The 12,379-nt window shown below is 38.8% G+C and overlaps 1 protein-coding gene across 1 annotated transcript in view; it reads right to left on the reverse strand.

The window, feature by feature from the left end:
- Positions 1-9,297: 9,297 nt before the first annotated feature.
- The window catches only part of NUDT3 (nudix hydrolase 3), a 32,805-nt gene continuing 29,723 nt past the window's right edge, over positions 9,298-12,379 (reverse strand). The window contains exons 3-5 of the mRNA XM_053457857.1: positions 10,216-10,260; positions 9,686-9,770; positions 9,298-9,535 (exon numbers count right to left, since the gene is read on the reverse strand). Of these exons, the coding sequence (XP_053313832.1) occupies positions 9,375-9,535; positions 9,686-9,770; positions 10,216-10,260 (291 nt within the window). The 3' untranslated portion in view covers positions 9,298-9,374. The remainder of the gene's footprint in view (positions 9,536-9,685; positions 9,771-10,215; positions 10,261-12,379) is intronic.

Consider the following 12,379-nt stretch of genomic DNA (forward strand, 5'->3'; position numbering starts at 1 on the left):
TTAGTGTACCCACAATATATTGGAGTTTTTTTCACAACCAGAAAAGCTTTAATCAGATACCATCTTTGAAGCTGGTCAATTTGATTTACCTGCATCAAACCATATACTTTTGAAAACCAGGCACCCCCTGTATAGTAATTTTGTGGTTATCATCACATAAATTGTAATTCGGGTATACATTTACAGCTCCTGGTATATGTCACTGTCAAACACCACCCCTAGATGTGTTTTGTAACAACTCCTGAGTACAGTGATATCACCCATGCATGGGTTTGTCAGGTTATTTGGGGGCTAAAAGGCCACATTTGGGACATGTGCAATTTAGGTTTTCAACTTGAAATTTTGGCACCTGGTCCTTCTGCTCCCATGTCCTAAGTGGCCTGTTTAAAGCCAGCTAATCCAATTTACCCTATCAAACCATAGATTTTTGAAAATTAGATATTAGCTAGTAGGTATTTAAAATGCTGGTATTCCCTTCGTGAATTCTACTACTAGCCTTTGCCAAAGTTTGTATATGCCACTGCTAAATAACACTTGTGTTTAGCCACATCTCTTGAGTACAGTGATACCAACCATGCATGGGTTTGTCGAGTCGTTTTGGAAGTAAAATGCCACATTTGGGACGTACACATTTTTTCAACTTGGAACTTTGACATCTGGTCCTCTTGCCTCCATTGGGCCATCTTTGAAGCTGGCTAATTCAATTTACCCATCAAACCACCACTATGACACCCAATGGTATTTCAAATAGCGGTAAGTAATTTTTTTTCCAGGTATAAAAACTTAACCCTTTCCGTACCGGCATTCTCTTACTGTGCCTTTCCTTGAAGACCGCAGATTTGATGCAAAGCGATCACGTGCATGGAATTGAGGGGGAGTGGCTGCTACGGATCGCTGGGGACACCGCAACCGCCCCTCGCGATCCCAGCGTCCATAGCGACGCTGGATCGTGCATCATCGATGACGTACCTGGTACGTCACGGTCTGTGGGTGACACCCAACCAGGAAGTACCAGGTACGTCACCGGCACGGAAGGGATTAAAGCACCTGATATAAGTCACTGTCAAGCAACACCTCAATACAGTGAAGGAAACAAATATTTTATCCCCTGCTGATTTTGTACGTTTGCTCACTGACGAAGACATGATCAGTCGATAATTTTAATGGTAGCTTTATTTGAACAGTGAGAGACAGAATTACAAAAAAATCCAGCATAACACATTTCAAATAAGTTATAAATTGGTTTGCATTTTATTCAGTGAAATAAGTATTTGACCCCTTTGAAAAACATTACTTAGTACTTGGTGGCAAGACCCTTGTTGGCAATCACAGAGGACAGATGTTTCTTGTAGTTGTCCACCAGATTTGCACACATCTCAGGAGGGATTTTGTCCTACTCCTCTTTGCAGATCCTCTCCAAGTCATTAAGGTTTCGAGGCTGACGTTTTGCAACTTGAACCTTCAGCTCCCTCCATGGATTTTCTATGGAATTAAGGTCTGGAGACTGGGTAGGCCACTCCAGGACCTTAATGTGCTTCTTCTTGAGCCACTCCTTTGTTGCCTTGTCTGTGTGTTTTGGGTCATTGTCATGCTGGTATACCCATCCACGACCCATTTTCAATGACCTGGCTGAGGGAAGGAGGTTCTCACCCAAGATTTGACGGTACATGGCCGCATACATCATCCCTTTGATGCGGTGAAGTTGCCCTGTCCCTGTAGCAGAAAAACACCCTTAGGCTAGGTTTCCACTTGGGTTTTTGTCCGGCGTTTTTTTCTTGATGAAAAACGCCAAGAAAACTGCCACTGCATTTACCTGCGTTTTGGCGTTTTTTCTGGAGTTTTTCTGGCGTTTTAGCCTTTCTGTGGAAATTGCTTTTTTTGACCTTAGGCAGTTTTTCCAGCCTTTACAAGTTTGAAGTTTCACCCAGCTAAAAGGGATTAGGATAAATGGCAAGTATCTGCCCTCTCCTGATGTCATTTACTTGGTAGACCCTTTTGTCTCTTTTCTGTGGTTTGTAAGGCATGCTTTATTTCGAATGTCTGCTCCTCTGGGAAGATTGGCCCCAAATGATGGTGCAAATTGTTTGCTGTTGCTTTTGGCACGCAGGATCCGGTCGCGTATGTTTGTTTGTAATGGCATGTTTGTTCCAAATGGTGTAAAATTCAATATGAACCAGTCCAGGACTTTGTTTTGTGTGAAACTGTTTGTTTTCAGCCTATTTCTCGTAGGACACACAGATACTGGGTCCATCCTCTGCATTGTAACTGTGGAAAAAACGCCATAAAAAACGCCAAGGCAATAAACCCACATGGCTTTTTTTCTCTCCCATAGACTTCTATTGGAGAAAAAAAGCCAAGATTTCTTGCAAAAAACGCCAGAGTGTCAACATGCTGCAGTTTTGAAAAACTGCCACAGAGCCCAAAAAAGCAGAAAAACGCCAAAGAGGACTGAAAAAACGCCAAACAGAAAAACGCCAAGTGGAAATGGCATTTTGCGATTTCCTATTGAATTACAGCTAACATCTGGCTGCAGCCGTTTTTCACAAAAAAAACGCCAGGTGGCGCTATTGGCGTTTTTAGCAAAAAAAAACCAAATGGAAACCTAGCTTTAAAGCATAATGTTTCCACCAACATGTTGATGGTGGGGATGGTGTTGTTGGGGTCAAAGGCAGCATTCCTCCTCCTCCAAACATGGTGAGTTGGGTTGATGCCAAAAAGCTCCATTTTAGTCTCATTTGACCACAATACTTTCACTTTTCATTCAGATGTTCATTGGCAAACTTCAGACAGGCCTGCACATGTGCTTTTTTGACCTTGCGGGCGCTGCAGGATTTCAGTCCTTCACGGCGTAGTGTGTTACCAATTGTTTTCGTGGTGACCATGGTCCCTGCTGCCTTGAGATCATTGATAATAATACAAGAAAAATGAAAAAACACCCTCACGTGTCTGAAGTGAAAATAATAATATATATATACTCCCCACAGGTTCTGCAGCTCCCAAAACAACACTCCTCACAAGAGTAACTGGTAATAGAGGCTCATCAGATAGCGACTGATCTTGATAAATCCTGAAATGTAGATAAAAAACCGCCAATGGTGCAGTATAGTAGAAAATATATTTAATAAGAAAAAAAAAGTTTTTAGTACATATAAATAAAAACGATTATAATTTAAAATTTACTTCGAATATAAATAAGAAACAAATTGACTTTTTGGACCTCACTTTAATTGGTGTAATAGATGAAAAAATAGACACTAAAACTTTCTTCAAACCAACCGACAGAAACGGCTTCATTGACTTTTCTAGCCGTCACCATCCGCAATGGCTTAAATACATTCCGAAAGGACAATTAGCGAGGATTCGCAGAAATTGTACACAAGACAAGGATTTCATGTTACAAAGCCAACATTTAATTAAGAAATTTGAAGAAAGAAATTTTCCTAAAAAATTATTAACAGACAGTTTTACACAAGTTAAAAATATAAAGAGAGGCGACCTGTTATTAAACAAAGAAAAATCACAAGGGAATATGGATTTTAATTTTGCTTTTTTTACCCAATACAATGATAGAGCGGCACAAATTAAGAGAGCCATCAAAAACTGTTGGCCTATATTACAGGGAGATAATATCTTACAAAACCACTTACCGGAGGAACCAAGAATTATATATAAAAAATTGAATAATTTTAAAAATATTGTAGCACCTAGTGCTCTCCCGAGAATTCAAACGGAAGAACATTTTCTAGCACAAAAACCTCTAGGTTTCCACCGATGTGGGGTATGTAAATTTTGCAAGACATGTAATCTACAAGATAAAAAGATTACCACATTTAAATGCACGATTACAAAAAAAGAATACGAAATCCGACATTTTATTCATTGTAAAACAAAAAACGTAATTTATCTTTTAGAATGTAAGTGCGGCATTCAATATATAGGCCGCACATCAAGAGAATTAAAAATAAGGGGTCTGGAACATTTGGGGGGAATAAGAAACAAAAATCTCAAACACAGTGTCCCCAAACACTGTGTTAATTGTGATAAATTCTCCCTCCCTGATTTCAAGATGGTGGGGATAGATATGGTATCTCCCCATTGGAGAGGTGGAGATATTAAAGAAATGTTAAGTAAAAGAGAGACTGAGTGGATATATAAATTTCAAACTTACAAAAAGGAAGGTTTAAACGTTGAATTGGACATACTAACATTCATCTAAATTATCATAAATTTATTTATGTATATATCCATTTTTTTGAATATTTTTAAATATTCATTTTTATACATTGTATTATATATATTTTGCCATATTTACATATTTACATTTTTATTCCATTTTTTACATTCATTACTATTTTTAATATTTTTATTATTTTATTATTTTTTATATACATCTTTTTAACTACATTTTATTCCATTTTTTATTTTTACTCTTATTTTATTTTTATTTTATTTTACTAGGGTTAGGGTTAGTGTTAGGGTTGAGATTAGGGTTAGTGTTAGGGTTAGTTTTTTAGGCTACTGTTAGTGTTAGGGTTTAGAATTAGGGTTAGGGTTAAGGATAGGCTTAGAGTTAGGGTTAGGAGTAGGGTTGATGTTAGGTTTTTGACACATCATATATTATTTGCATACACACATTTTAATTTCACTATTTATATACTTACATCCATTTATTATTTATATTTATCTCTTATATATTTTATTACTTATTTATATACACTTATTTCATTATTCTTTATATATTTATATATATCTAATTACATACACATATTTATATTCTATCAATTGATATAAATTAATTTACATGGATTATATTATTATTATTATTATACACATTATTGTCCTAATCACCGTTTAATGAATTCCTTTTTGATAACCCCTTTTGTCTGTCTCCATCTTCATCTCATTTTATTTTTTATTGGTTTACAATCCTATTCTTACTTACCTTTTTCTTGGTTCTAATATATTGGAGATTTAACACACATACACTGTTTCGTTTTAAATGTTTATTTATCGTCTTTGCTTTTACCCGGGGTGTCCGTTTAAACATCTGTGCCCGAGACGTCCGGAATCCTTTAAAGTAAAAGCTGAAAGATAAAGGAAGCACTCCTCCTTGAATCACCTTTATTAAACAAGCTGTGGAGGAACAAAGATACAATTTGAGCCGGGAGGGAGTGATGAAACACGTATAATGACGCGACTACGCTGTTGTGCGACCACGCCGGGATGACGGAAGTAGCGTGATCGCGTCAATGCATGGTAACGCGATGACGTAACCGCTCGAGGACGTGATTGGGCTGGAACACCACCGGGAACCTTTAAAAATCGGACAAACGGACGAGAATGTATAGACTGCAGCTTTTTACTTTGTTTTATTTGTACAATATCTGTATTCTGCTCCTGAAGAAGCCAACGAGTTTGGTGAAACGCGTTGAGAGACCTTTTCCATACGGATATTTCTTATTTTGCTGGATGCTTGTTTCCACATTGCGCTTATAGCATAACATTTCTGTTGTGCCAACTTACTTGTGAGTTTACCCAGTTTTTTCTTATTAAATATATTTTCTACTATACTGCACCATTGGCGGTTTTTTTGTCTACATTTCAGGATTTATCAAGATCAGTCGCTATCTGATGAGCCTCTATTACCAGTTACTCTTGTGAGTGCAATATATATTCACTACACAGATATATTTTTTGAACTTGCTACACTATTGTATTGTTATTTTTCTCCACATGTCCATGCGCCCCTTGTTCGATATATTGAGATCATTGACAAGAGCCTCCCATGTAGTTCTGGGCTGATACCTCATGATCATTAAAACTCCACGAGGTGAGATCTTGCATGGAGCCCCAGACCGAGGGAGATTGACAGTTATTTTGTAATTCTTCCATTCGCGAATAATCGCACCAACTGTTGTCATCGTCTCACCAAGTTGCGATGGTCTTGTAGCCCATTCCAGCCTTATGTAGGTCTACAATCTTGTCTTTGACATCCTTGGACAGCTCTTTGGTCTTGGCCATGGTAGAGAGTTTGGAATCTGATCGATTGCTTCTGTGGACAGGTGTCGTTTATACAGGTACCAAGCTGGGATTAGGAGCACTCCCTTTAAGAGAGTGCCCCTAATCTCAGCTCATTACCTGTATAAGACACCTGGGAGCCAGACATCTTGCTGATTGATAGGGGATCAAATACTTATTTAATTGAGTAAAATGCAAATCAATTTATACTTTATTTGAAATGCATTTATTCTGGATTCTTTGTTTTTATTCTGTCTCACTGTTCAAATAAACCTGCCATTAAAATTATAGACCATGTCTTTGTCAGTGGGCAAACATACAAAATCAGCAGGCGATCACATTTTTTTCCCTTCACTGTATGTGTTCAGCAACATCTCCTGGCTACAGTCTGGACAGATGCTCTTGGAAACGTTTTTTTTTTTTTTTTTTTTTTAATGATGCCATCTTGCAAGAGGCAAAATCTCTTGCAGTGACACTTGTGAGCACTCTCCGGAGTGGTCAGTGTGTCCTGGGGTGGGTGTTCCGTTTTTTTTACAGTCTATGGCAGATGTGAATGCCCCAGGGAGGGATCATGCAGGGCCCCTGATGCCGATGTTGCTGAATGCCTTGACATTGAGGCATTATAGTAATGTTTAAGCAAAGAAAATGTTACTAGATCGCTTTCTAAGCTTGTTTAATGCCATGACGTGCCTGCATTCAAATGCTTATGTAGCAACTAGGGCTGCAACAACTAATCGATAAAATCGATAATAATCGATAATGAAATTCGTTGCCAACGAATTTCATTATCGATTAGTTAAATCGATTATTATCGATTATAAAATGAGGGTTTTTTCAGAGCAAACGCTCTGAAAAATACCCCTCATTATATAATAGTTTAGTCTGACTCACAGCAGCAGCTCCTACTTACCAGTCCCTCCCTGTAATCACTGTGACAACTGGCCCCGCCCCTTCCTTCTCCCAGAAGGCCAGAACCACATGGCTGTGACACTCATCTAACTGTAAGTATAAAATTAATATTTGGGCTACTGAAAGTTAGGGGAGGTGGGGGTTAATTTAGGGCAGTTATGGTTAATGGAGTGTTTAGGGGCAGCTATGGTTAATGGGGTGTTTAAGGGCAGCTATGGTTAATGGGATGTTTAGGGGCAGTTATGGTTAATAGGGTGTTTAGGGTTAATTTAGGGGCAGCTATGGTTAATGGGGTGTTTAGGGTTAATTTAGGAGCAGCTGTGGTTAATGGGGTGTTTGGGGTTAATTTGAGGCAGTTGTGGTTAATGGGGTGTTTAGGGTTAATTTAGGGGTAGTTATGGTTAATGGGGTGTTTAGGGTTAATTTAATGATGAGGACTGTGGGTTAATTTAATTAATTTAATAAAGTTAACTTAAGGCGTAGAGATAAAGGGGGGCAGACTAAGGGAAATCTAAATCCTGGGGGCAGTGAAGATTAACCCAGTACTTATTTATAAAAGTATGGTGTCAGTGTGATGCGAACGGGTCTGTGACTCTGAGGGGACTATGAGATATCGGGCATATCTGGGGGTATAAGGCATATGTGGGGAGGGCAGTGTGGCATGTCTGGGGAGGACGGAGTGGTGTATCAGGGGGTATAAGGCATATCTGGGGGTAGAGTGGAGTGGCATATGTGGGGAGGGCAGCGTGGCATGTCTGGGAGGCAGTGTGGCATGTCTGGGGAGGATGGAGTGGTGTATCAGGGGGTATAAGGCGTATCAGGCACAGTGGCATATGTGGGAGGCAGCGTGGAGTGGCATATGTGGGAGGCAGCGTGGAGTGGCATATGTGGGAGGCAGCGTGGAGTGGCATATGTGGGAGGCAGCGTGGCATATGTAGGAGGCAGCGTGGAGCCTGGGCTCAAATGTGCATAAATTGGGGGGGCTGGTTGGGAAATAAAGACAAGAAATGCATTTTATCAAAGTTTTTTTTTTATTCTGCTGTTTGTATTTAACATCATTTGTTTATTAAATTATTTTAAATAAATGAAAAATTTACATTCATTTTTTTTTATCCGATTAATCGACAAAATAATCAGCCAACTAATCGATTATGAAAATAATCGTTAGTTGCAGCCCTAGTAGCAACTCGCCTCTCTCGTCTCTACTCCAAGCCATGCATATTAGGCAAGGGTATTCAGCACTGTAAATATAGGCTAAGGGGTAAATCCACATATGATTTTTAACCCCTTAAGGACCAGGCTGTTTTTACTTTTTTGTTAAGACTTTTGCGGTGCTCGTGTTTAGATGTAATTTTCTCCTCACTCAGTGTACCCACACAAGTTATATGTGCAGGACAAGAAGGGCTTTCTGCAGATACCATTTTTTGATCATATTATCTAATTTCTTATTAAAAAAAAAATAAATGAAAAATTGAAAAAAACACATTTTCTGTTGTTTGGGGGCTAAAAGGCCACATTTGGGAAGTGCGCTCCCCCCATTTTGGTCAGTCTGTGCCTATGCCCTATCTTTGAGCGCGGCCACTCCAATTTACCCCATCAAACCATTCATTTTTTTCCCCTAAATATGGAAACTACTAAATTTTGCAATAGAAAAAGGAAAAAAAACACAAACATGGTTTGTAGCAAGTAACTTTATCACCAATACTCAATCAGTATAAAGGGAAGCTATCTTCAGGACAATGGCCATTATATCCCAAGTTGTTGTTGTATATACCTTAGCTCATAGATGCACTTTCTATTGAGGGGATTTCAACTGCATTCTATTTAGGTAGCATATTTATTTACTCAAGAATAATTTAATAGCTTGCATATTCTTAAATTGTTGATGTCAGAGTCTTGATTAGCAAGAGCCACATTTGCCTTCCCAGCTAGGTGATAAGGTCACAAAATGTTTTTAAAATTGAGACTATATTCACAGTTAAAAAGGCCCTGCCAACAACCAATGGCTAGTGAGGTAAGGTCTGGGGAAGTCACAGCATTTTTTGTCATAATGGTTTTTCAGCTAGAGCCAAGCCATAATGTAATTTTATATAAGGGTTTAAGTACCTCTCCCTATGGGCAGTACTCAGATCAAATAACAGAAAATATTTACAGGGGATACTAGCAGATTCAAAAATGTGATTAAAAAAAGGACATGGTTCTGCCAAGATATAAGGCAATAATGACAATAGAGTCAGAGAAGTATGAGGAGGGGACTGGTGAGAATACAAACATTAAAAAAAATTAAAAAAAAAGTGTTAATGCGTGTTAAAATGTATGAAATTAATTGTACTGTCATGTGGAACACAGCATCTCTGCACAACTACAGGGTTTTTGCGAGGCTCTATGCACTGACCACATGAATCTGCCTCTCTAGAAGAGGGAAGAGTCAACATGTGTTTAATAGGTCATCTGACATCAGGTAATGGGTTCTGGTTGGGCAAAGGTATGGTACCATTGCTGTGGTGGCAGTTCTGTATCAGACTTTGAAAGTAGGAGGCCTGAACTGGCTTGTGACCCTGCAAAGCACGTACTGCTTCTTCTATACTGAACCAGCAACGTTTCCGACCTGTGGAAGCAAAGTAGAGTAATGCCATCGTAAGATCACTTGCTACAGTTACCCATTCAGTACTTCTCGTCAGAACCCATTGCAAAAATGTTGTATAACTCTTACGTACACTTCACCTTTACATACATCATGCATACTTTACATACATACCTATACTAAGTGAATCCTCCCAGTCTTCCAGGACTTCTGTGACTGTCAGCACATAAACATAGGTTCTGTGCTTCCGCTCCAGATTCTATGGATGAGAGATTAAAAATGGTATTTTCAATTATACTTGCTAATGCATTCCTAGAGCATATAAGCAGTGGCTTATTGGCAGCAGATCACTCTATTCAGAGTTCAGGCTCCCTGTCTCACTGGCCTCCCCAACCAGTCTATGAGTACTATGGAGGACTATGCGGAGTCAGCAGAGCCTTCATTTTATTATGCTTGGCGCCACATGTCTTTAAGAAGGGAGAGCACTGGGCTACAACTCCATATCCTGATGCTCAGCAGTAAGTATGGCAGCAAAGAAGGGTCAGCAGATGGTGCTGTCCTGGGTTCGGCCTAAGGCAGCGCAGAAAATAAATACGGTACTGCAAGTTGACACAACCCCCCTGTACATTACACTAAATAAGTTTTACTTCTTATATTTGTTGCACACAACTATGTAACATACATTATATACAGAGCTTAGATACCTCAAACACCCCCAGCAGCCGACCTAAATCACCTTTAACACCAGCCTGTTGGGGAGAGTAAAAAAAAAAAGTTCAACAAACTTGCATAGAATAACTGCACGTTGTACATGTTATAAAAATACCTTTTTAAGAATTTGATTAAGGGAAAATCTGTTTTTTATATATTACAACCGTCATAAAAAAACATCTCCAATATCTCACAATGGAATTGTGTTAGATTTGAAGAAGGACTAGAAGTTGCAAAGCAGCAGCATTCAAAGAAAGACCTGGATTTATTTTTTTTTAAGTTAAGTACAATTACTATTTTGCAGAGGCTTGTTAATGTTGTGAGGAAGAGGATTAATTTTGCTGTAGGACAACAATCTTCAACGTACATCGAAGCTGTGCCTGGTGTATCTAATGTTCAAGAAAAACTAGACACTAATTCTTATGTGTTTTCCACTGGAATCACTGGAGCTCAAGTCAATTGAACATCATTGGGGACATTTTAAAAAACAGAATTCACTGTGATATCTCAGGCATTTGCTGGTATAATATGGATTGTAAGCTTCTTCACAAACATGTAAAATCAATGGCAGACAAAGTTAAAGCAACCATTAACTTTTTTCCTTCTAGTTGTAAAAATTAACTTCCATTTGAGAAATACAAACCGGCCCTGACCCGTCCAGACAAGACTGTTTCTTACTCGTAGTACACTTTGGGACACAGGCTATAACATTTTCCCAGTGTTGCTGTAATTTTCTTCTTTCTCATTTTGTGCACTCACACACAGGGTTTTCTTTAGATACCATTATTTTTATCATATCTAATGCTTTTATTTGAAAAATCTTTTACTTATCTACAAAAACCAATGAAAAAACCTACTAAATAGTTTCTACTATTTATCCTGAATTTAGAAATACCAAATGTGTTTTTGCTTTTTTCTGCAAGTTATTGGACAATAATTACAAGTAGCGTTTTGCTATTTCAAAACCTTTTTTTTTTCTCCCACAAGTCTGGTCATACTGCCCCTCATGTGGTATTAGGGACAACTTTGAATCCGGCCAATGCAATTTACCCCATCAAACCATATATTTTGTAAACTAGACACCGCAGGGTATTTCAAATTGTGTTTAGCAACATCTCTAGAGCACAGTGATACCCCGCATGGATGGGGTTTGCTCAGGGACTAAAAGGCCACATTTGAGAGGTGTGCATTTTTAAAATTGGAATTTTAACAGGTTAAAAATTCTGCCCACATATCCAATTTGGGATATCCTTGAACACGGCCAGTTCAGTTTACTCCATCAAATCATATTTAAAAAAAAAAAAAAATACACACCCCTGGGAATTTCAAATGCTGGTATTTTAACTTTTTTCATGCACAGGTTTCACCACCAGCCTTTGCACACTATTTTCTTGTTTTTTTTTTTCCCCACATGCATTTTACTTCAGGTATGAGTTTACTGCTCCTGGTATATGTCCCGGTCAAACAACACAGTCACGAAGGGGTTATGTCCTATCAATGTGCTCCACCGTGAGCAGGGCCGCACGTTGGACGCCCCCTTTATGCCACCGTGCCCCCTGATAGGCCTTGTAGCTCCTTTATGCCACTGTGCCCCCTGATATGTCTTATGCCCCCCCTGATATAAGAAAAACGGACATCGCTAAAATAGGTATAAAAATATATGCTTTAATAAATAGACCAAAAAATAAACACACAATACAATATAAATATATGGACAATATAAACAATAAATCAAATATTACAGCAATCAAAAAATAAGAAAACACAAATTAAAGGATGCACATAAATAATAGATCCCAAAAAAAATTTCTACCTGCCCCACCAGGGGTTAATATAGCAACAGATGAAACACAGGGCAAATGAGCATAAAAATAAAGATAATAGTCCAGACTTAGCTTACCAAGTGCTGCTTACTTGTCCTGTTTTTCTTTTGTTGATATATTAACCCCTGGTGGGGCAGGTTGAAAGTGGCAGTGAAGGGAAGTAGCGGAGGTTGCACACATCGCGCACTAAAATCCAAATCCCCTGCAGCGTTGTAGGGGACCTGGATCCTCTCTGGCAGCCAGTAGGGGTCTGCGCAATGCGCGCAGACAGCCACTTCTCCCCTCTACTTCTGTTGGGGCTTCCATGATGGAAGCTGCGCCGGAAGGTCACATG

This window comes from Spea bombifrons, chromosome 2, assembly GCF_027358695.1.
Source record: "Spea bombifrons isolate aSpeBom1 chromosome 2, aSpeBom1.2.pri, whole genome shotgun sequence".
NCBI classification, from domain to species: Eukaryota; Metazoa; Chordata; class Amphibia; order Anura; family Pelobatidae; genus Spea; species Spea bombifrons.